This window comes from Tauraco erythrolophus, chromosome 5, assembly GCF_009769465.1.
Source record: "Tauraco erythrolophus isolate bTauEry1 chromosome 5, bTauEry1.pri, whole genome shotgun sequence".
NCBI lineage: Eukaryota > Metazoa > Chordata > Aves > Musophagiformes > Musophagidae > Tauraco > Tauraco erythrolophus.
In genome coordinates, this window is record NC_141469.1 from 80,109,385 (window position 1) to 80,136,187 (window position 26,803).

The window sequence follows — 26,803 nt, forward strand, 5'->3', positions numbered from 1 at the left end:
ACAATCTGCTCCATAACCTTTCCCAGCACCAAATTCTGACAGGCCTGCAGTTCCCTGAATACTCCTTCCAGCCCTTCTTGTAGATGGGCATCACATTTCCTAACTTCCAGTCAACCAGGACCTCCCTGATTAGGCAAGACTGCTGATAAACAATGGAAAGTGGCTTGGTGAGCACCTCCGTCAGCTCCCTCAGTACCCATGCATGGATCCCATCCAGCACCATAGACTTGTGTGTGTCTAAGTGGTGTAGCAGGTCGCTAACCATTTCCCCTTGGATTATGGGGGCTTCATTCTGCTCCCCCTCCCTGTCTTACAGCTCAGCAGGCTGGGTACCCTGAGAACAACTGGTCTCAAGTACACTCTACACAATGAACACACATGTATATCATTAGTACGACAATCTCCCTGTCAAGATAGTTCCTTCTCAGTTTTGCATCATGTATTCTTGAGTTGTTTGCTTTATCTTAAAATGCTTTACTGTCACCTAACCACACTTCTGATCTCACTTTGCTGTACTCAGGCTTTACTTGAGCAACAGTAGTCTTCTTTTCCCATCTTCGAAATCTTCTCCAGAGTATATCCATTAACAAATCACTGATTTTAAAGTAACATGATGAAACCAAGAATCTACCCCATTTTTTCTTCAACATAGTCAGGCAGCACTCCTATTCTTGCATTTGATTGGAGCAGACATTTCTTTCTTCACTCGTGTAATATAAAAGTGATGCCAATTTGCAACAAATAATAAATACAAAACTAACTTAACACAGGTTGTAACAACAAGGTTGCTTTTCATAGCATCAAAAATACCTGTCTGTAAGGACACACAGAATTTTATTTTCTCAGATATTTTAGTTGTTTTAAGAGTAATTAACCAGACACTGAAGTTCTGAAGTGGAAAAGTTACAATCACTTACCCCAATATTAAAAGTTCCCTTAAAATAGTCCAAATTTGCTTGAATGAACCAAATGTTGTTTAAACCTAGTTCATCACTTCTATCTTTAGCACGGATCAGAGACAACTCCTTATTTTCTATGAGCACCACCTAGATTTCATACATAGGAGAATGTAAGGCAAAAATAATAATGAGAAATCAAAGTACAACATTACTAACAAGCACAAAACTTTGTAGTTTAGCTGAGAAAACTTCTAAATTACATGTGGCAGAGCCCGAGATCTCCAAAATGATTAACATGAAACCCAACAACAACAGAAAACATTTAATACTTGCTAATATCAATCAGCTTGCAAATATTGTATATATTCTTAGAGTTTTTGTTTTCTCAGGCAAGTACATTTGGGATTATGCTAAAATTTTGCATGTTTCAAATCTAAGTCCTCTGCTGAGACAATTGCGTCTTCATATCTATTCTCCTACACACATATCTTTCTAAGATGATCATCAGAGACCAAAAGCTCATATGATCTGTACTTTATATTTAGAATTTACCTGACATGATGGCATCATGTGAGCAAGAACAATTCCAACATGGCCCTGTGAAAACAAAAAACAAACAATAAAATCTGAGTGATTTTTCAGTGTCCTTGTTGTTGACTCATTACATGATGAACATTCCCTAACCAGTGACAGAACCTTTGAAAGCAGCTAAAATTTCAGCATTTGAACTTTTGTTTTACTTTGTGGCAGCCACCACTTAGCACTGCAAAGATGAAAGCTGAAAGAAACTGCGTAATGTAAAGAAAAATATACATTACCCCTCCGCTGCAAAAATCCACAATCACATCTCCAGGCTTAGCCAGCTTTGTCACCGCTGCTACCAAATTATTCAATTGCTGCTGCTTCCTCAGAGCCCGGTCTCTAGACATCTTTCCTGGAGGTGACAGAAAAAAATGCCTAAGCATTGATCAGCAGTTGGCCATAATTTTAAATGGGTAACAGTAAAGCATCGCACATGTAATTTATGGCCGAGACTAAAAACTGCCTGAAACACTTGGTCATCATATCCACTTTGATCTAAATTCATAAATATTTGGTAGACCTTTCTCTATACCTTTAGCATATTTAAAACTTTACTTTCCAGCTGCTGCTGTTAATGTATCCTTAGGAACAGACTCGTACAAACTGGAAGCCATGTTAATATAAAGTAAGCAAATAGGTGTAAGCTCTAGCCTGATTATATTCCAAACCTGTGAATCATGCCCAGAAACAGAGCTCAAACCCATTCACAGTAAGGTTGCCAAAATAAATCTCTATTTACTATATCTATATACTATCCTTAAGCATCTCGTTCTTAAAAGTTGTACACTTTCTCCTGTCAATTTTCACTTTTCATAAGCAGCCCTGTTTATTTAAACAGCTGTGTGGGCAAGGAGGTACTTCTCGAAGCGACTACTCCTGCGTAGCTAAGTCTGGCTTTCCATCACATCTGTAACACAACCAGAAATGGAAAAACTATTAATTTCTTTCACATGTGCTTGGTAAAGTCCAACATACAGTTGCTTCAGATATAATGAATTTGTTTAGTCAGCACTTACGTATTTGTAAAGATGCATCGTGTCCCAGTGGGGCTAACAGAGTGCTGACACATCTATTTAATACTCTATTTTTTGTTCAGAAAGCAGAGTTTGACACAGATACTGACAGTAAAAACGTTTATGAGCTCATCTTTACAATAAGAAATAAGGTACTGAAACAACTCTTTTGAGTGAGTTTTCATGAAGGAGGTTTAGGTGTACCAAAAAATCCTAATACTATCTGAAATATGAACATATTTCCCACTTGGAGTACCACGTTATATTTGAGTATTGAACCTCTCCAGTTTTGTATTAAATTCATTAACTTTGTCTATTAAAATTACATTTTTCTCAGTACTGAGGAGTAATTCAGAACAAAAACCACAAATCAGTGAAGTTTCTTGGTTACTACAAAGCAGTTCAATTCTCAATAAACAGTTTATTGTTTAAATTTCTATCCTGAAAACATACTATTTTGTATTATATTTCACTGTAAATAACATTTCACTTTACAAATAATCCATCAAATTCATCAGATAAAATGATCACTACATTGGTCTGCGTAGAATGAGGGGGGGGGTGTGGGGGGAAATCACTTTTAAGATATTACAGCCTAAACTGTCAGGGCAAAGAAGAGAAACACTGACAACAGAAGGCAAAGGAAGTAGGGCTGAGTTCATTCTGCACAGTTGCTGCACAGACAGTCATTTAAAAGAAGCAGAGTAATGACATTTTGAAAAAATATTCCTAGGTGACTGCACTGCATGGTGACATATTAAAACACGTACTACTACTAAATGGAAATTAAGAGCTTGAACCACAACCCCCTCACCTCTTATCAGCTTTTTAAGTACAAATCAGCACATTCTATAAAATTAAAACCACTGTTGGATTCCAAACATCTTTTTACGCTTTGTGAAAGTTGCCATAAAGAAGAGTTCCAGCAAACTAAAGTTTCTAATGACAAAAATGCAAACAAGGACTGTGGATATGGAACCTTTACCGCATTATGTAAGACGATAAATACATTTTAAGGAATCATCTCTTTCACATGAGTAGATCCTTGGAAAAAACTTTTAGGAAAGAATATACTGGAAACTCTAATGCCTTGCGTGCCAAACATCTACGTGAACTGCTCCGTAGCTTGCCTCTAATTTTCATGCTTCCATTTGATAAACTAATGTTCAAATGTTCTCAACACCTACAGTTCTACCTGAAGCCAATGGAAGACGTAGGCATTCCAGCACGTGCAAAATCCAGCACCATCACAGTGTCTGAGCTAGCAAGTAAGCGCGTGAGGTCAAAACTACGATTTGTTAGGTAGACAGATATTGTGACACTAATACCTAGAAAATCCTGTATCTAAGAAAACCATACCAGTATGCTCTCTGTGTACATTTATGTATGTGTACGTACATTCACACACAACCACAGCAGATTGTTTGAGTTTTAGAACACAGCTGTCATCCTGCACGTAGCTTTAATCTAACTGAGGCTACCTGAGCAATAAATGAAAAGAATCAAGAAATCTAATTTATATTTGACTGCTCTATCCCCCGCACCTGAAATACAGCTGTGACAAGGGGGGCACAATTAACAGGGACTCTTATCTTAATAATACAGGCTCCTGCTTGGGTTTATTTTCATGAATCAACTGATCTTGGTTTTGTTTCAATTATTTCAATTCTACCTGATAAAGTACTTAATAAAAGAGTTGTTGCTTTAAAACAAAAAACACAAAAAGAAACGACCAGATGCTTTCCTCTTTTATGCAGGCAGCAAGAAACCGAGTCACATTTGAATTCTTCCATCTGATAAGCAAATGAGCAGGGAAGCAAGCCTAGACTTCCCAACACACAGAGCTTCCTTAGAATCCCACTTGGAGCTGTCCACGCACAGGATCTGTATCCGACCATGGTTACACAGCTGCAAGGGGTGTGAGTGCCACTCAGCCCAGTAAATCTGAGCTTGCTTCAACCCCCCAGTTTGGGCACCAACAGCAACGCTGCTATGACAGCTCTGCGTTTAGGGCGAGCTGGCCTCCCAAAAACCTATTCAGCTCCTATGCTGCTAAAACTCAAGCTACCTGCCTAAGATTAGTCCAGCTTATCTCTATAAAATGCAGGCACACTTCTAACTGCACTAAGCCTACTCTTGGGGTATTGTAGGTCCAGATAGCGGCAGCAGGCACAAATGGCAAGAAAGAAGCAGGGACGTAACTCCTGATCAGTACTGGATAAAATTTCAGGTTCAGCTAAAAACAGAAAAACGGGCTTTCCAAAAGCACAATAAAAACATAAACAGTCTTTTGTTTGACAGAATTCAGTATGGACTTGCCCTTTTAACCTCAAGACAGCCAAAGCACACAGAATCCCTTAGTCAGAAATACTCTGTGAAGATAAAAGGTCAGCTCCGTTCTCCAAAATGGGTTTGAACACAAACAATATTTGCCTCATAAGCTTCGGTGGCTTCATTTTACGCTGTAACTCGGTTTTAACAGTGGTTGGTTCTCACAAGCATTATCTTAAACAAAAAAAAAAACAACCAACCAACCAACAAAATTTATTTCTTTCTATTGGGTGAAAACAAGTAATAGAAGTACTTAAAGCTCATTCACAGTATAAAGTTGCAAGCTCCCTTGATGGAAAACCTTCCGAATTCAAAGCTTCCTGAGCTCAAGTAACTGCTGCAATTAATTTAATGGGATTTGCTGTAAATGCTTTTTTCCCTGGTAACTTTTGTATTACTCTTTTATATCCACTTTCAGCTTCACTCTCATAATTATGAGAGGGACCAGGCAGACTATTTTGTTTCCAATTCCTGCCTTTCAACAGGCATCAGCACAAATTTTCTGAGCCATTTTCCTGCACAATACCGAAGGACAGACCACACCTGTCCTGTCACAAGCAGCACAAAAATCCATGCAAGTAAGTGACGTTACTTCCTTATCCAACTTCTCTGTTCTCATTCTCGAGCCCTAAGGTTTTCCCAAGAGGTCTGGGATTTATTAATATCAAGTACAATTCCTGAGAAACGCCATCAAACTTTCGTACGGTGCAGAGTCAGCAAACAGATCCTAGAGTCACTGAAAATCAAAAAGTAAAACGGTAACAGGTTTCATCAGCAACAATAGATCCACTAGTTGGTAGTCAGTCAACATCCTGAATATTAAATTAATAAGCAATACTTTGTTAAAAAAATTAGCCTATAGCCTTTAAAAACTCACTAAAAATTAACTCTTCATGGTTATCAACAAAAAAGGTTCCATCCTCCCTTACTGTGCAGACAATAAATAGCATGCCTTCCCTTGAAAGATGGAGAAAACCAAGCTCGAATCAATAGGTCTTTTGTCTGCTCCACCTCTATATTTTGAGCTCGGTAGCTGGAATCACAGAAACACAGCAAGCCGTGACTTAGCCTGTAGAGAATGTTAGCGCAACTGGGCACACTGGTCCTTCATTACAGCAAACAGGCAATAAATTCAACTAAAATCTCTGCACCTACAAATAGTACAGCTCACTTTGCATTTCTCAAGTGTTATGATGGTAAACAGTGCTAATTGTTGTCTTCAAGAACAATAGAGGGCAGGTACCTTGAAATTTAGCCCTACAAGGCAAAACCTTGAAGAATGTGACCTTTTGCTACAATACACTGAAAGGCCTCCATAAAATGCCTTGTTCCCATCATAGGACTCTCAACTGACAGAGTGCTGTACAGTCCCAGAAAGATTTATTTTCATTTTTAATCAATGGTCACAACAAAAATATTTTATTGGGCTTCATGAACCTAACATTACTGTTAATTCAGCCCTTGTCAAGGAGAGCTTTAAAGTCTCTGTGGCACTTAGAGGTCTTGCATTTTGGCACAAAGAAATAGAACTTTTCAGCAGGAAAAAAGCCCTTTATTTTTATATTGCCTTTTTTCAGTGTTCATATGTCCATGTGGAGACCGGTCACGAGTGGCGTCCCTCAGGGGTCCGTGTTGGGCCCGGCCCTCTTCAACATCTTTGTCGGTGACGTGGACAGTGGCATGGAGTGCACCCTCAGCAAGTTCGCCGATGACACCAAGCTGTGTGGTGCCGTCGACACGCTGGAAGGGAGGGATGCCATCCAGAGGGACCTCGACAGGCTGGAGAGATGGGCCCGTACCAACCTCATGAAGTTTAACCAGGCCAAGTGCAAGGTCCTACATCTGGGTCATGGCAATCCCAGGCACAAATACAGACTGGGCGGAGAATGGATCGTGAGCAGCCCTGAGGAGAAGGACTTGGGAGTACTGGTGGACGAGAAGCTCAATATGAGCCGGCAATGTGCTCTTGCGGCCCAGAAGGCCAACCGTGTCCTGGGCTGCATCAAGAGGAGCGTGGCCAGCAGGTCAAGGGAGGTGATTCTCCCCCTCTACTCTGCCCTCGTGAGACCTCACTTGGAGTATTGCGTCCAGTTCTGGAGTCCCCAACATAAGAAGGACATGGACCAGTTGGAGAGGGTCCAGAGGAGGGCCACGAAGATGATAAGAGGGCTGGAGCACCTTTCCTATGAGGACAGGCTGAAAGAGTTGGGGCTGTTCAGCCTGGAGAAGAGGAGGCTCCGGGGTGACCTTATAGCGGTCTTCCAGTACCTCAAGGGGGCCTACAAGAAAGATGGGGAGAGGCTGTTCAAGAGGGCCAGTTGTGATAGGACAAGGGGTAATGGTTTTAAAATAGAGGGAGGTAGATTCAGGTTGGATATTAGGAAAAAATTTTTTACCATGAGAGTTGTAGAACACTGGAACAGGTTGCCCAGAGAGGTGGTGGATGCTCCATCCCTGGAGACGTTCAAGGCCCGGTTGGATGAGGCCCTGAGCAACCTGATCTAGTTGGAGATATCCCTGTTCCTTGCAGGGGGGTTGGACTAGATGACCTTTGAAGGTCCCTTCCAGCCCTAACGATTCTATGATTCTATGATTCTATATAGTCCTTCAGTCTTCAAATAATACTTTTGTATTTTGCAAGTTAAACTTGAAAAGCCATTAAAGTTTCCTTAAATAAGCAAAACCCAAATAGCATCACTAAGACTTTAACCCTTTTCAACTTTGAAGTCATAACGCAGTACAACGGAACACACAGCTACCAAAACATACATATAACACACAATACATACGTTCTTCTATTCCATATAGCAGAATCACATACTTCTATTGTTTTGGCACAAGTATCTTTTTATTAGGTTTTCCATAAGCCTCAGCTAACTAAATCAAATGATAATGTGAGTCTACTTTTCATGGAAATTCAGGTAGAGAATATTTATTGCCATATTGATTTAATCTTACTACAGCATAAAGGATCAGTAACTATAAAGCAAAAGCCAACAGAGACAGTTTTATTGCGACATACTAAGCTGAACACATTTTTCTGAAACCAATGCTTTTTCTCCTGGTAGTTCCTTACAATAATACTCAGCTCATATCTCCTTCACTTCAAAGATGTTATCTCCTGCTACACTATTTTTGGTTCCTATTGGGGAGTGGGGAGGTTGTTTGCTTCGTTTTGGGGTAGTTGTGGTTTTGTGTTATGGCTGTTTTTTTCTTTTCAAACACAGTATTACTCAGATTAATATAGCTGTACAGTGGTTTCCCTGCAACTGCTAGAAAGAGCAGAATTCAAATACATGAAGGATGCCACCTCAGCTGACATTTATTTACAAAGAAATATTCTTACTAGTCAGAAATAATAATACCTTCTTATAAAGAACCTCACTAAATCTTTACGACTAGCAAGGACAATAACTTTGCTATGGTCCACTGGTCACCTTGGTTACTTGAACAATATTCTTCTTCAACTTCATCTGCTTTAAGTCAATTTGTACCAGCCAGAGCTGAAAGTTGAAGATCTGACCTTCCCTGCTCCAGCCTGGGGCCACCTTCCAGCTGCTCCCTTTCACTGCACTGACCTAGCTCCATTCTCCTCTCTCCCAAGAAGGGAGCTGTTAGCTTTCAATCACATCTGTTTGCTACTCCTACTGCATGACCACACCAGAGGAGAGAGAAGTAGCAGGAGATGGGTCAGCCAGTCTCAGTATGATCTACAAGTATGTCATGGTAAAGACCCAGTTGAATCACAGTCTGAAATACACACATCAAAAGGCAAACTTGTCAAAAAGGCATGCAAGAGGCATGTGTATCTCAATCCTCCTCTCCCTCTCACCCCCCTTTTATAACAAAGGAGGGAGGCAACTTCGATAGGGCAAACAGGATGATAATCTTGTTTGAGCAGTATTTGAATTCAAAACAGCAAACAGCATGTTTGTGGTTTTAACACTTGGGTACAACTCAAAGTGGGGGACTCAGAAAAGAAAGTGTGGCTGTTGAGAGAGAAGTCTGACCATACCCTGTATCAGGACTTGAACAATCTCCTAACTGATATAAATCCGTTTATTCAAAAGCAAAAAGTTAACATTCTTCAGACTATGGTTTCAGCTTCAGGAATAAAGCAAGCTCTTGCTCCAGAGAAGCTGTAAAACAATTAACACTGCAAAATGTCCCTAACTGATTCCTCATGGCAGTCTAGACTGCAGAATGACACTAACCTTGGTCCCCCGCTTGTCAGGCTTGAAATAAATTGTTTTCCTTATGCCCGACTCCCTCATTGTTACATAGCTTTGTGAAATAATTCAGTCTGGCTGTTTGTGGTGATGCTGGACTAAAAAGTGTTTGCCACTGGAAGTCTGCCTCTTATTTGCAAAGAATGTACTCCTTTATGAATAACATTAAGTCCAAGGGTCTGACTTTGAGCTCTGACACGAACACAGCATTCAAAGGCTGGCCTCTATCACAGAGCAGTTTTGAAAAAAATATTTGCTTCCTCATCTTGAGAATTCTCTTCCGTTTGTTCACAAAGAAAAATATTAAAGGGACACCTGAATGTGAAAAATAAATTTGAGTCCACCCGAAAAAGCAAGACTGATCCAGACAAATGCTAAACCAAATCATTTTACATATTAAGACGAAATTTTACAAGCTTATGAAGACACAAAATAGACAGAGAAGCAAGGCTGAAAATACTCCAGAAATGCAAAACCGGCTGAATTTGGTCATAAAAGTATTTCTTACAATGAGGGACACTGAATCTGCTGAAATTAACAGTGACAAAGAAAACATCATTCAAATGATAGAAAAAAAAAAAGTTTCACTGTTTTCACTTTTTCCACTACATCAGTTCCCTTTAACAATCCAGTACAGTAGGTGAATTTTCCAAAGCAGTTTCATCAAAAAGTAAATGGAAACATTTAACTCAGAAGAGCTTCACTGAATTCTAAAGTAGGTATTTAATTAGCATTTCCACTGTATTGAGGAGATACTTCTAGGTTGTCCTACCTGCAGCAATGCATGAAGACTAAGAATCTAATTCACATTTTGGAAGGCCAGGGAACAGAATCATCAGAAATAAAAAAGACCTACTTTGAAGCATCACAAAGCATCAAATAGTTCTGCAGCCAAAGCTCTATGCTGGAAACTATGTTTTATTGTAGAGAAAACTACGGTAAACCCAAATTTTTTTCTGTTTCATTCTTCTGATCTTGTTGCCTTTCGAAGACCTTTGTTCCTAAGGCATACCCAAAAGGCAGCTTGCAGGCGGGGAAAGTGTAAGCTTTTTGGCTCTGCAGACAGTCTCATTTGTTGAGAGTTGTAATGTGATATAAAGACAGAGGGGCCAGAGATCTCCAAAGCCTACTGGGAGAACTAAACGTTCAAGCCTTTTCAAGAGACGTATCTACAAGGTGCAGCAGAAAGATGCAGTTCCACAAGATGGTGGTGACTGTACTGGCTCTTCGAGCAGTAACAGCCCTGCCAGTACAGAAACCCAAATTCCTTGTTTCTCTGTAAGATGCTACGCTGCACCATATGAAGTAGATCTCGCTCACTGCTTATTCAAGCATGCCCTAGTGCTGTACTCTATGTTTACATCGTACACACACGCTTCAGCTTCCTCCTTGGCATTCTCTAGGCACTGTGACAATGTTCTAGAAGGCAAAACAGCTTTTTAGGACAGAACAGAATTGTTTTTGTCCTTGCAAAGTCTGCTTGTAACAATTCTGGAACGTTTTCTCATGCATATTGCCATGACTGAAGCCCTCAAAGTGTAAATCACTTCCTCTATTGAACCAGGAATAAATGCCTATGCCAAAATCAGACTAGAAGATAAGCTTTACTGCTTGTATCACCAAAAGACAACATTAAATATCGTTTTCCCTCATTCTGGGTATAATATTATAAGGATCCTAAGGTACAAAAGGGAGCTTGCAGGTGAATTGAAAAATTGCACATTGAACAACCTTCAACAGAAAATGTAAGTAAAGCAGAATAACATCTATAGCAAGCAATCACCTGCTTCCTAAAGCTCCTACATAGATGACTCAAAAAAATCTATCATTATCTTGTAGCCCTCAGAGAAACAGGAGCCCATTCTTTTACATATAAATTATTGTGTTTGTTTAGAGAGGCTAAAACATTTGTTCATTCAGATAGAAGATCAGATAGCTTGGGTTTATTATTGACTCATTCACTCTTCATTTACTTTTGGAAATTGCTATTCTGATCTCCCTCCCTTATCACATACATATATATGCATATGTACAAATATATGTACATGCATAAAATATAATACTGTCATATATATATAAGCAAACCCAATGCAGATACTCGACCTTAGTTAATATAATATAGGTACACTAGAAATATGCCAGTGTTTCATTTCTTTTCAGCTTGGACTTCCTGCATTGGCTTAACTCAATTTCCTCTTAAAACAGTTTTTCCACTGATTTAATTTCAAAAGTAACTGAGTTGGCTCAAAGTAAAAAAAAAAACCAAACAAAAAACCACCAAACCAAAAACCCAAACCAACAACAAACAAAAAAAACCACAAAACCTGGCTCTGATTGTATAAATATTTCCTTACTTCTGCATCAGAATGTTAATGCAGTAATTCTATCATGAAATATCCTACTTTATCACAGACATAAACAAAACAGAGCAAGTGAGTAATAAAAACTAGCAGCATTCACTGAAGGACTGTGCTTTTATTACCGTTCTCCACACCTCACCTCTTCCTCCTTTTAAGCTCTCTCCATTCACTCTTGGAGAACAAAAGTATGAGCTAAAGATTCAGGGAAAACACTGATAGATCAGGCTGCAATGAAGAAAACTTCATTTTCCTCTATTTCTATAATTAATATTTTATAAAACAACTTGTTTTATAATATGTCTGTTTGAAGCAGACACAAAGATATCCTGCTGCCCAGAGTGCATTTTTATGAGTAGAAGTAATCAGCAGCCACGTTTATCCAAACAGTTTGAGGAAGGGGGATTTTTTGTGGGTTTTTTTGTTGTTTTGGTTTGGTTTGATTTTTTTTTTAACTCTGAGTGGATGTTTATCAAAACATATTCTGGAACTATGAAGTTAGGAAAGACTCCACATGCCTTTACTTGTTGGTAAAAGTGCATGTAAATGCTTACTTTTAAAAAGAGGTAACAGGTACATATGCCAATTCTACAGCTTCATGTATTTCTAGCAGCGCTCTCTTAAATGAAGAAAATTGCTATTAATTTATCATGGTATACAGTCTATTCACCTTTTCCTATCAGATCACTGGATATTTTCATTGTTACTTTGTGTCTTAGCTTTTTCAGTTCCTCACAACAATAATTAGATTTTCAGGTTGGTTTTGTTTTTTTTTAGTTTCAATTTTTTTGTTGGTTTTTAACTAACCTGTGAGGCAGATGGGACTAACAAATGGGTTGACAAAAGCCAACATTGGTTGCCCAGAGCCTTGTTACAGCTAAGAATACAGAGCTGCTCTGCACTTCGCAGTTCATTATTTCATAGAATCATAAAATCATAGAATGGTTCGGGTTGGAAGGGACCTCAAAGATCATCTAGTTCCAACCCCCCTGCCATGGGCAGGGAAACCCTCCACTACATCAGGTTGCCCAAAGCCTCATCCAACCTGGCCTTGAACACTTCCAGGGATGGTGCATCTACAACTTCTCTGTGCAACCTGTTCCAGTGCCTCACCACCCTCTGAGTGAAAAATTTCTTCCTTATATCTAATTGAAATCTCCCCTCTTTCAGTTTAAATCCATTGCCCCTTGTCCTATCACTACATGCCCTTGTAAAAAGTCCCTCTCCAGCTTTCCTGTAGGCCCCCTTTAGGTACTGGAAGGCTGCTATAAGATCAGCCCGGAGCCTTCTCTTCTCCAGGCTGAACAGCCCCAACTCTCTCAGCCTGTCTTCATAGCAGAGGTGTTCCAGCCCTCGGATCATCTTCGTGGCCCTCCTCTGGAACTCATACCACACTGTAGACTAACAGAATTTACCAGTCTTCATTCTGCAGAGACCACGTTTTGCACACTTGAATGTTCTGGGCAAGTCTCAGAGAACTAACAGCATTCATGAAGTTCCTGACGTGCACACACATATAAAATAACAGCTTTAGCATCTGTTGAACGGAGGGGAACAAACCAAAAACCAAACATCACAAAATAAAGCCTATAAACTCTCCTTCCAGATAAATCATAGCATGCAATTTCAGTCAACAGATAAGGCCAGAACAGAGAACACCAGAGTACGCAGTATTTTTTACCATATAAAGGCTTTTATGATCAAATGTGGTGATGTTTTAGCTACAGCCAAGGCAGCAGAAGAGAATGCTACAACGCGTGGTTTAAAATATACAGATATAAGGCAATAATAAAAAGGACAGGAAAGACAACTGAACTCCATGAGACTATTTTACTGGTTTTTTTAAATAGGAATCACTCATGATCTTACTAACCAAGCTGCTCTTTATTAAGGCAAGCTTTGCAAAATAGCTTTATCATTTCAGGCATAAAAACCACCTTCATTTCACATACACTATCTTGGTGTAGTCTAGAAAGGTCAGACAGCTATGAAAACTGACCTTTGACAACCTAAGCAGGAATTTGGTCTGCTTCCTTTTTTGTATTAGAGGATTTTAAACAACAAAAGAGCAAGTCGCCTTTAAAAAAATAAAGATCAACAGATGCCAGTAAAAAAAAAAAAAAAAAAGAAAATTAATGTTGGGCTCCTTTTGAATGTAACTATGTTCTACTTATAAAAGTTTTGGGGTTTTTTTTCCAATTGCTCATCTTCAAAACAATATTCCAAAAAAAGCAACCCAGACATAGCTAACATCATTTTTACACATTTAATCTTAGTATTTACACTATTTTTAAACTTTTTTTGTACTCGATTGTGAAGCCTCTACTTATTCTCAAATGTGTTATCCACACTAGTATGTACTTGTTAGAGACAGCTCATCTAAGTTTTTCACATTATAATATTGCCAACAGCAATCTTTAGAAAAATCATGTATCAGCACCCCTCCTAAAACACTAGTTTCAAAATGCTAAGCTACTACATGTTTAAGACTGACAATGTCTGTTCATCCTTCTTCTCATTTTGAAACCTTTGAGATTCATATTTCCCAGCTATTTCTCCAGAATCTCAAAGATGAGGGAATTATTTTGTTTTAAAATTAAAGCAGGCAATATTATACAATCATGGGATTTCAAGGAAGGTGTCAAACACTGTGTCATGACAGAACTGTGAGAAAAATAACATTGCATTTACCCTTCTTTCACTTCTTTTTCTCACATTTATTCATATACTGCCTCTTCTCCACTCTTCTCTCTTTTTTCCTTCATCTTCCTCCCTTACCTTCACTTCTTTAGGGTCAAGATGACACAAAGAGAAGTCAATGCGTTCAGAACTCATGAGCACTTGCAGGGTCAGGACTGACCCTACTGGACTATCTGACCACCTGAGACTACCCTTCCAACCTGAACTATCTCACGATTCTACAAACGGGTATGTTTCAGGTAGTAAGATTGCAGAACGCCTTGCTCAAGGAGTAAGTGTCAGAGCAAACACAGTACAGCAGACAGGTTTGTAACAGCTTTACAACAGCAGTGTTCCTTTAAATTCACATCTCCTGTTCTCACTCTATCTCCTCTGTTGCCACTTCTCCATGATCTCACTACACCTGAGCAGTCAGCCCTTTTCATCTTCTGCTCCTTATGTGCTCAAACCCACCTATCACTGATAGGAAAGCGTTTGAGTAAGATGTAAGGAGGAAAGCACACCAAAACAAACCTTAAGAAGTGAAAGACAATAAAACTTTTGGGGAAGAATAAAGGAAAGGGAAAAGCAACCTCTGCTGTGCTAAAGGTGGAAAAAGGTCTCTAACCCCAAAAGGAGCACTGTTTCACCTAAGCACAATATTACACCAAATCTCAGCAACATCCAGGCTTGTGAGGTAGGGGCTGCTCACTTTCTGCAAAATTTCTTCAGATGAAGATGTTACTGCCTGACAATGAAAAAAGAAAAAAATGGTTTCTTCACCTCTCATAAGCCTACTGTACTGATTGACAGCTACTGTCTTGCCGAGAAAGGGGAACAGCTAATTCCTGCTGAATTCAACGCTCACCAGGGGCTACGAGTGGTTGTCTCTTGCAGAAACAGAAGAGCTCCTTCCCTAGCAGGAAACAGAGATGGGCCCCTGTTGAGGTCAGAACAAGGGCTAGAAGCCCCGGGCATTCACACTCACAGCTGTTCAGCAGGATCTTGCCTTCAGGCGACCAACTCTTGGTAGTTAAGAGGCAGCCTATTCACAGTGCATGCAGGAACATAGGGATTTCCCTTCTTCAGCTCCTTATGCTGAATTAAATATAACTGATTGTTAAGGAAAAGGTAAGAGCTAAATGGCTCTGTATAGTAAAGAGCAGTGGAGCACAATTAGGTGAAGGAAAGACTGAAAGACACCTTCTGATATACATCAGCTCATTAATTCCCACTACAACCCCTAAATAAGCAAAAAAAAATTAAATACTAGGTACATTAATAATTTGGATTATTCCTGTGTCTGATTTTCTTATGAATAAAAGTGAGAAAGCCTGAACTAATAATTCAGAAACAGGAAAAGCTGGTTTAGAAGACAAACATGATTCATTTGGCCCTTATGTGTCAAGCAACTGAACAGCTGACTGCTAGACAAACAGCAGCACTTTCAGCTTAACTTTACACGTCATATCTGTTTATGGTACAGAGGTTAATGGCTGGAGGAATCCCTCCAAAACACCTACCTTCATCCTGCATTTCAGTCACTACAAAAATTAAATCCCACACTGTAAAGAGTTTGATGACTGATTCGTAATTCACTGACATTTTAATATGCAATAACCACACCAGTTCATAATGGCTGGATATGACTTCCAAGCAAAAGGCATTCTAGGTGGAAAGGCCAAGGTTACAGATTTCTACCTTGTCTGATCTACGCTGCAATTCTCACAGCACTTGCAGCTTGATCCTCTATAAATCTGGAGTTTATGAAAATTTTACTCAATTCAATCAATTTTACTGTATAAAATCAGTGTCTCTGGTATTCATACGATTTATATTAGTTAAAAGGGCTGAAAAAACATTCAAGAGTTCATAGGAAATATAGGAATTACATGACTCAATCATAAGGTTTTAATTCAATAATAGTAACTGCTTGACCACTTAACTGTTTTTCTTTCATGTCTTTTTTTTCTGATTAATTTTCTTAGCAAAGTTGGGGGGCTGGGAATCAAAATGAACTGCAGTTTAGATAGTAAACACAATTCATTCCTTTGAATACCTAGTTAGCTAGGATGTTTTCCATACCATTTTGAAGCAAGTCACCAGCTTTGGATAAGTATTCTTTGAATCTCTGATGTTGAAGGTCAGTATCTGCTTCTGCCAGGTTACCAGTCTACTACTGAGAATGCTGATGATTAGCATTAAAATTAGTATAACCTCCAGAATTGCATTCCATAATAAATAAATTTTTGTTATAAGAAGTACACATGACAGATTTTTTTTTTTTTAAAAAAAGCTATTTTCAATTAGCATTTTTCTTTCCATAGCATGTTGCCTCCAGTGCTTTCTCATACTACGAACACAAGCCGAAAGTGGCTGAGATGGCAGTCCTTCAGCCCTAATTAAGTTCCTGTTATGCTAGCTGTGCAATTTTGCAGGTAGCATACCACAGCCAAGTACGGTTACCAAGTAGTCCTTCAATATGTTTACAGTGCTCTGGGTAACCAGTTTGGGTCAGGACCAACAAATATTTCAGCCTTGTCAGCTTTTCCTTTGAGGAGGTCTGTAACTATGTAAAATCAGACCACTCGCTAAGCAACTCTGGCATTTACTATTATGAGAAGAAACAGGCTTTGTAACAAAAGTATTCATAAAGACAATCCATTGGTACCTTCACCACCTGTAGAGCTGTAATACATATGTTTATTTATCCAAACTAATAGAATGAGGGTATTTTGCAGAATGCTTCTGTTCAACCTGCTCATCTCTGTCAGTAATCCAAACCACCCATTCAAATCCTTCCAGATTAGGTAAAGCATAACCTGACTACAATCAGCACGAGCTAATTATAATGCAGTGGAAGACAAACCAATCAAATGAACAGAATAAATATCTGATTTTTCCCTTTTAATAAATAAAAAATAATGGTGTGATCATCTGGATCATACTTCATAGCAACAGTCATCCATTACGAACAAACGCTACTTTACTGCACACTGTGACAGAAAGATTGTGAAGTTAAACGATCCTGTCATAAATAGAAGTTTTTCATAACGGGTCAAAAACATGTAGCATGCAGGCAATAACATTTTACATCAAGTTTATAAAAAAGAAATGTAATAAAATTTCAACATGTTTTAATGCATTTCTGTAGGACAACACATAATGAAAAACGTCTCTCAAATAACGCAGAAGTGTCAGCTTATGCTATACAGCACTTAGTCACAAATAAATACATTCCTCGAAGAATTTCAGAGCAAGTGAAAAATGCCAATTAGAGACAATCTGGATATATCAATTCAGACAGCTGCCTAAATGGAAAATATTTTAATTCTGGCTAATCCAATGTAAGATCACTTCAGAAACACTGCGGAAAAGCTAATTGCGCATACAGTTCTCCACTACGAACATACATGCCTTTGACAAAAACGCAAAGAAGAGTCTTTCCTTACTGATATTACACAGAATAAAAGTACTCCAGCTCGCAAAGATTGCCACAGGTTAACTCATTTTCCTGAAATCCAAAGCAGAGGCAAAAATTGAGCTCCCAAGACAATGAATATGTACAATTAGCACTTGTTGTCTAATCAATGGTTCTAATAACAAAAAGTTCCTCTTACGTAAGTGTCTCAAGCAGTTTTTTGCTGGGTGGTCTTTTGTATTATTCTTATATAGTTTATGAAAGCAAATAGCCAGGAAAATCCATAAATCCCTTCAACCACCTTTGGAATCGAGTCCGGGATTTAAATAGAAAAAAAAATAATGAAACTGTGGGCACCAGCCCAGTACGGTACTCCAGTCCACCAGGCTTTACATGTAAAGAAAGTTAGAAAATAAAGACATGATTCATTTGGCACCTCCACAGTGAGTAACTCTGAACAGCTGGCTGCTGGACAAACAGCAGTACTGTCAGCGTAACTTTACACATCACTTCTGTTTATTGTATAAACTACCAGCATACTTAAGGCCACCTAACTAAACAGTAAGGTCATCTATAAACTCATCTCCAGCATGAAAACTCTGTATTAATTAATCTAGAAGACAAAATATAAGGAAGTATCTTCCTGCTCTTTATGTCAACACTGAGTTCTTTGCAGAAGGGGAAAACATGAGCACATTTCTCTCCCTTATTTTCCCCAATATATTTTAATTACTTTATTATACTTGAAGAAAATCAGACAAGCAGTTTTGAGGAGTTGGAGAGAGACAGAAAAATTAGGTAGCATAGACTGAAGTAATTCGAACAGCGTGGTGAATTTTCATAAATATTTCAGAAATTGATCTGAAGCCGAGAGAAATTAAAAATTATGAACTCTTGTCCAACAGAAATTAATCAGCTCAGTCAACTAAGCAAAGACTAGGCTAAAGAAACATCTGTCCTCAGAAACTTAAAAAGAAAATATATCTCTTACTAATTGCCAGAAGGTAGGCTCATCAAAACATCTGCCTTAATAAAAAACACACAACTAAACACAAGAAAATAGTAACAACACGAGGTATTTCAACAGTAGTAAAGAACATAAACCTAAGATATTTAAACAACAGGCAAATATTTGTAGGTTGTTGCGTAGAAAAAAGTCTCTGACACAAACTTTATATGCCAGTATAACGCCAAAGGAGCCAAAAGCTGGTAAACGCACACACAAAAAAATAGCACAACATCACAGCAATGTTTTTTTGCATAAGACCTCTGGAGTTATTCTGGTACAAACACCTGCTCCAATTAGAGCTACCATCAAGACTTCGTCACGTCTTAAAAAACCCCAGTATGCAAATACCACAGGCCCCTGGGTAATCCATTCAAGCACCACACTGCCCTTCTAGAGCAAAAATAATCTCATAGGATTCTTTTTCCTTCATCAACATCATCTGTGGATACAGAGTTGTGGTACTGGAGATTGTACAGAGGCATCTACTGTATCATCATCATTTAATGCCGATGCAGAAACTAACCTAATAGGTCACCAAGTATCTGTGGCTATAGACCTCTCCACTACCTCATAAATTGTGATGGGGGATGTCTAGCACCGGAAAAAAAAAAGGTTTAAATACTTCATAGCAGTACATGTCTAAGAAACACATCAGCAGTGCCTGTACTAAGCAATGCCTCAGCTAATAGTTCTTAAACATAAGAACTAATATATATAAACATACATATTTCTGACAACTGACTGTAGGAATGCTTTGCATCAGTTACAAATTAAACACTCAAAAATCACTACATAGAAGTGGAAAATAAAATATATTCTTTTTGAAGTTATTTAGATTTTAAAAATGTATGGGTAATATACAAAAGTTAAGCCACTTTAGCATCACCTCTTCCTTAAATTTCTTCCTTTACATATAATGTAAATATTCAGTTTTTACTTTCTCAGGCAAGCAATCACAGTCACCACATACTGATGAAAAACAGTAATAATAGCACTGCTCATTACTATTCTAACCAAGGAAATCAAGCACCACTTCTGCTAGAAAGATGAGAATATAAACTACTCCGTGTACTCAAGCTCAACAATGTTCACGCTATCACAGCTACAACTAATAAAGAATCCAGAGCAGCAGCAACGTAACATATGAGCAGCTCGACATGAGCCGGCAATGTGCGCTGGCAGCCCAGAGAGCCATCCGTGTCCTGGGCTGCATCCAAAGCAGCGTGGCCAGCAGGGCGAGGGAGCTGATTCTGCCCCTCTACTCAGCTCTCGTGAGACCCCACCTGGAATACTGTGTTCGGCTCTGGAGTCCCCAGCACAAGAAGGACATGGAGCTGCTGGAGCGGGTCCAGAGGAGGCCACAAAGATGATCCGAGGGCTGGAACACCTCTGCTATGAAGACAGGCTGAGAGGGTTGGGGCTGTTCAGGCTGGAGAAGAGAAGGCTCTGGGGTGATCTTATTGCAGCCTTCCAGTACCTAAAGGGAGCCTACAGGAAAGCTGGAGAGGGACTTTTTACAAGGGCATGTAGTGATAGGACAAGGGGCAATGGCTTTAAACTGAAAGAGGGGAGATTTTGATTAGATAAAAGGAAGAAATTTTTCACTCTGAGGGTGGTGAGGCACTGGAACAGGTTACCCAGAGAAGTTGTAGATGCCCCATCCCTGGAAGTGTTTAAGGCCAGGTTGGATGAGGCTTTGGGCAACCTGGTATAGTAGAAGGTGTCCCTGCCCACGGCAGGGGGGCTGAAACGAGATGATCTTTGACGTCCCTTCCAACCCTAACCATTCTATGATTCTCTCATTCTATAAATGAAGCTGAGACAATGATATAGTCACCTACTTCAGTCACTTCAGAGTGAGCTTAACAGTTTGCCTTTTTTGTTACTTCCCTAAGTGTTCCTATTCATGAACTTCACACAGAAAAACCTGCAAGATTCCTACTGCATCCCATTCTACCTACAATGTAGGCACTGGCAGGTAGTATGGCTTCTTTGGACCTGTAAGTGTGTGGGGAATTGAGAAAGGAAGATGGCAGTAACAGCTCACAAGGAAATCAAAGCTCCTCAGAGTAGAACTGAGGAACAAGGGGACCCTTCACCTTTGCATGGACACCACCTCCAAGAGCAAGGCACGTCCATACTCCTGTGTTGTTTCTGAGGCAGACGTTCTGCAGATGCTTGAGCCCCTACATACCCACAGCACAAAGCAAGCATTCCAAGGAGGTCAAGCCAAAGAAGCATCGACATTGCGAGCAAATTCTCCTCAAGTCCAAAGACTTAAGCGAAGCGTCATCAGTCAGATCAATACTCTTATACAAATATAATCCTTAAAATGGACATTTCTGGTATAAAAACAGAATTGTTTTGAGGCTATTTGATGGGATTATTTTATTTAGATTAAACCACTTCTTGAATAAACCAAACCAAAAAGACATGAAGCCAGAACAAGCATCTCCATACTAAAATAATTATATTGCAATTATAGGGAAAAGTGTTTCTAACAATAGGATAAAAAAAGACTATATGTGAGTATAGGAGTATCCATAACTGAGTATTCAGTAATTTTAAGGGGTACTTTTAATTACAAAATCCAAGAAAACTTGAGCTGTGATAGTAACCACAACCTCCATCGGGTACCCGCATAATGGTGAACATCGGCAGAAAAGTGCAATGCAAATACTCTACCATCTCCAAAGTCTGAGGATGGAAAATAAAGTCATCCATGGTTTTTAGTTCACTTCCCCCCTTAAGTACAAAGGAGCTCAACAGCCCTTGATAATCAACGGCTGTTGTAGAGTCCATTTCTTCTCTTGCATTGCAGCTTTATATAAAAATATAATCAAGTACGCTTCTAATTTTACTCATGCAGCAGCCGCTAGATGTCTGATGAATGGACTACGGACCACATTCCATCAGATTTGATTTCTCCATAAAGCTGTTTTAAGTTAATGACTAAAACATTACAGGGTTAGGGCTGAGATTTTTAATTAATTAATTATTACTGAGTTGAAAATACTTCAGAAAAGTAACTGAAAAAAAAAAAATTAGTTGAGCACTATGCTCTGTCCCTCTCTGACACACAAAAAAATCAAATCAAATGGGGAATTAATACAGTGTGGAGCACTTGACTATGCAGCACATTTGTGCATGGTTGCAATAGGGAAGAATAAGCTCAACAAGTCACCGTAAAAATTAAATTTACTAAAAAAAAAACAAAACCAAAAGGATGTTTCCTTATATCTTTTTAACTAACTTAAGAAACTACTGTTTTTTAAGCAAGTATTTCCCTATGGTATTTATTAAAAAGATGAACAAGTTACACAAAAAAGCTCTATGTTCATAAAATGCCTTGAACTAGATATGAAATATTACCTAATTATTAAGATTAACATATCCTTGCAGGACCTTCAGGAAAATATATAGCACAAAAATCTGCTCATCTCCCTGACAACAAAATCATGAACAGCTACATTTGTATAGACCTGAATGTTTTGAACCCGACACAAAACCAGGTAAAGCTGAATCTACAAATAACCAGTGTGTTCTGTACAAACCTACTGCAGTGATTTTCAGCCCTACTGTTTGCCATTGCACCAGCTACAAACCAACCTTTAAACAAAATTTCTGACGTTATGGCTCAAACAGGAGTTCAACATTCATAATCTCTGTCGTGCTCTACTTGCTCACAAACGAGAATCAACTGTGGCTGTAACCTTTATGCCACAGTTAAAAACATACAGAAATGTAAAATGCATGTATTAACCATGAAATGAGAAAAAAATGGGGAATACAAATTTAGAAAGAACAATCAAACCTTTGTTTACAAAGCAGTTAAGATGCAAAACGTCAAGAAAGCTTGATTGAAGGTATGATTTATTTTCTGCATAACATCTTACTTGAGATCATCGAAGGGCATAAGCTTAGTCAGGGGAGATTCAGGTTGGATGTTAGGAAGTATTTCTTCTCTGAAAGGGTTGTCAGCCACTGGAATAGGCTGCCCAGGGAGGTGGTTGAGTCCCCATCCCTGGATGTGTTTAAGAATAGGGTGGATGAGCTACTTGAGGATATGGTTTAATGGGGATTAGGGATGGTTGGACTCGATGATCTCTAAGGTCTTTTCCAACCTAGAAATCTATGAAATCTATGAAATCTATGAAAATAAGTTACAGAGAACTTATAATTCCAATGTACATCAAGTGGGATCACAACCGGGCCAAAGCATCCAGTAAGACGCACAAGCAGAGGAATGTCAAATACGTGCTGCAGATAAGATGGAAAGTAATCCATTTGGCAGATGTTTTATGAATAGTATGGAACACAGGACTAAGAACTGTTCTGTCAGCTCAAATTGGAGGTTTTCTTTGTTTTGTTTTTAGAGAAACAGATTATTTTAATTAAGAAATCATTTCCAGTCATTCAAAAAAAGATGAGAGTCTAGAGAAGAAATTATGGCAATGCTTCACAAAAATTGTACAGCAGCAGACTGCTTTCAAAAATACATTACGGAATGTAAGGACACTAACAATTTTGAAAGACAGCTATATACTCATTTATGTTGGCTTTCATATTTTAGATCAGGTAAACTGAGAGGAACCACATGAACAAAATTTATTTCTACTGTCAAAATTCCTCAAAACTGATACCTGCCTAGCAGGCTACGGTTACTTCACATAAATCTGAAAAAATTTTGGGGATGACAAACCTGGATTACAAACAATGAGAGTACAGCAACAGGTAAGCAATGGAATTAATTTTATTGTTTACATTTATATATTTTAAAAAAACCCACACTAGAATCAAGAGTGGCTAATTTAAGAAAGCATGAAACATTAACTTGATTTATTCATTAGTTCAAAATGCATCCATCTCCCTCAAAAACTAGCACCATCAACAAATGTCTTACAAAGAGGTCCAAAACTGTCTCACAGTCTATTAGAAGAATGAGAGGTTCTGCAAACCCGGAGAAAATATACGGAACAAAAAAGCTACCAAAATTTTAAGTGCCAGACTTCTTGTCAAAGATTTTTAGCGAACCCTAATTTTAAAGTGACTAAAAAATGAAATGTCTTATTTGGAAACCACCAGTCTGAAGTTACAGGATCTGGATGTAAAATTTGGGATTCGCTTCCACATTTCCTACACTTAATGCACAGTGACATTTATGACACTTTGCTACAGAAACCATCACAGAATGCAAACAATGTCAGGATCAGCACACATAAAAAAGCTGTACAGCTACTTTATGGTTAAAGTAAAGGATCAAATCAGCTACAAATATAAGTTCAGAAGCTGTTCAAGAGTAAACAGTCTTTCTTATCCCTTGATACTAAAAGTTACACACAAAAACATAACTCTAAAACCCCTGGCTACAAGACTTTTCACAGTACTTGCTTACAGTTTTATAGTTTGATTATAAATAGGAATGAAATCTATCCATATACACTGATCCATGAACATAATTACTTTAAAGCATGTCATAAATATCTTACAATGCACTTTTATACTAAAAATAACTTCTTGCTACTTGCTTAATATAACACCACACTGGTCAGAAACAAGTTTCTGGATTATGGGTAAATTAGGCCTGGAAATCCCAATTCATTAATTTGGGAACCAGTTATATTATTATCAGGATTCCATAGAGTCTTCAACAAGCAAGGCCTAAATTCTTAGGCTATGAGTTATTGTAGAGATAGATCCATTCATTCCAATATTAAGCAGTTGTGCATTTCAGATTAAGCCATTTACTGAATTTGGTAGGACTGTCCACATTTTTCTGAATCTTCCTCCTTCCCTTAAAGGTGAAAAAATGGGAGAGAAAAAATTATTCTAAAACCAGTTAAATCCCACACTCCAGCCCAGCTGCAATATTCAGAGCCCAGCATGATTAAAATATATTGATTTTTACGTTACTACGAATCATACCCGAAGTTTCAATCTCATTTGAGGAGAAAAAGATGGGTCATTGGCTAGTACACTAACAGGGAAGCAGAGTTGAGGTTCTGGCTATTTCATACTTCTCTTATGGACCTCCTCAGGCACATGAGCTGAGCCCAGTGTCTCAGCTGTTATGTGGGTATTACTGTTGTCCTACGTCAAGTCAACTCCGAATTTTAACAGCTGAGACGTTATAAACTAGATACCACAGCAATAGCAGGAATATAAATATCTACAAAAAAAAAGGATACAATTAAAAGTGTTCCCAGTTCCAGAAGAAACTTGTGAAAGAGACCCATGTTGGAAAAGAACAGCCGAGGAACAACCACACTGCAACAATCCACTCATCAGAAGAGATTTTTAAGGTACAGACAATTAAAGTATTTCAGAAGCAGCACAAACAAGAGGAAAACACACAAAAATTTGATTCTACAAAGTAAACAGGAAAAGAGATCAAGATGAACATTACAAATGTTTTCGTGGTATTTTTTATTTTATTTTTAGTCTCAACGTATGCTAAAAAGACTAAACATATCTCAATTCAACTCCTCCTCCTTCTTCCATTAAAAATCACTAACTAGTGCTACACCAAATCCAATCAAGGGTTTTCTGGAAAAACAGAAGTCAGAGATGAGAAATGTTAAAAGTGTACATCCACGTGATTATATTATGTACAGAGATATCCATGTAATTGTCTTGCAAACAATTGCAACTACCTGGATAAAGACAGAATGAAGACTTGCTGCCATAATACATACACTTGGTTCAGAAAAACAAAAGCAAAAGATAAAACCCCTTAGTACGACCTCAGGTTTCTTAATTTACTGATTTATGGCAATCAGAGATGCAGTGATCTCAGCCAGATTCTTTCAAAACCAGTTGTGCTGCTGAACTGTTGTCAAAAGAAATAAAATAGCACATTGTTTTCACATTAGTCCAGAGTTGATCTCAAAATGTTTTCACAGAGTTTGTGGGAAACAAATTTGATAGCAATGAGGTGGTAAAATTAACAGACTGGTCATATATCCTTTCAGATGTTCAATACTGGAAGTGAAGAAGGACTTCATTAGAAGTGAGATAGCCATAACTCTCTGCTGAGTTCTCCATCCTTACCTTTTCTTCCTTAGGAAATTACTCTGGAAATGAACCAAGCGCAATCAAAGTACAATTCAATATATGGAGGAAGTGGCAGAGTCAGACTCTTCTAGAAGAACACGGGACAGATTCTCCAGACAATAAGCTCTTCTGGGACAAGACTCCAATTACGGGTATGTGCAGTATCAAGCACAAGACAGGATTCTAGGTCAGGTGGAAGCTAAGCAAGTTATTAAATTATGCACTCAAGCATGATTTAATAATACCAAACAAAAAATGCAGCTTCCTCATACTGCAAGGCATTGATTTGATATCACCCTAGAAGCTCAAATGACACTTCTAATTCCAACCTCACCCACTTTTTTTTTTTTTTAACGTTTAACTTGCACTGAAAAACTAATTTAGGTAACATGCTCTCTATCCATAGCACTGTTTTCGAGCCAAGTCAGGTTTCAGGTGTCCTTTCACAGCTAGGATAGCAGTATCTAGGCACAAGTTCCAAATTGTGTGCTAATTTGTCACAGACACAGTAGCATGCCAATGTCTAATTCAGATCAGACTTGTGCTGCGAAGAGATCCGGCAGTAAAACCATTGCTTCTGTTGAGAAAAATAAGTACTACAGCAACACAAACAACAGAAAAGTCCCTGGCCTTAGAACTGTGTTGACCAACAGATGCCTACTATGATTAGAAAGCTCAAAACAAGCAAACGTTCATGAACTAGAAGTGAAGGAAGTCACACCAAAGCCACCCATGACTAAGGTCACGGTGACAAGACTGAGGTAGTCTCTCTTATTTATCTGGATTGTCCTGCAGCATTATACTGTAGAAGTACATTGCAGTCCTCTTGTCAACAGAGGACAATTTAAAGTCATGCCTTCACGAAGACGCATAGCACAAGAACAAACAGAATACAGAACTCAATGAATAGAACTAAAACATTTTTCAGCGTTAGCATTGTTGCTTCATCTCTTTTTCCATTTTGTTAAATATAAAAGTAACCTTTTTCAAGGTCTGGAAGATGCTCTTCACAGCAGACTACTAACAAAAAAATTAGTTTAACTTCCCACTGCAGAACAAACTATGCTTCTCCCTGTCACGTTAAGAAGAAAAAGTTTGCTGATTTCAGCATCAAAAGAATTCACTTCCATTCAACAAGCAAGATCAACACCTGTGAACAGTCACCTTTGGTGAAAAGCAGCCTTCAAGCAAATTGTTTACTTCTGCTTTTGAAAATGAAAATTCTCCATT

At 38.5% G+C, this 26,803-nt stretch overlaps 1 protein-coding gene across 1 annotated transcript in view; it reads right to left on the reverse strand.

Moving 5' to 3' along the window:
- The window catches only part of GSTCD (glutathione S-transferase C-terminal domain containing), a 69,996-nt gene that overhangs the window by 11,597 nt on the left and 31,596 nt on the right, over positions 1-26,803 (reverse strand). The window contains exons 6-8 of the mRNA XM_086611981.1: positions 1,718-1,833; positions 1,452-1,496; positions 918-1,046 (exon numbers count right to left, since the gene is read on the reverse strand). Coding sequence (XP_086468107.1) covers positions 918-1,046; positions 1,452-1,496; positions 1,718-1,833 — 290 coding nt within the window. The remainder of the gene's footprint in view (positions 1-917; positions 1,047-1,451; positions 1,497-1,717; positions 1,834-26,803) is intronic.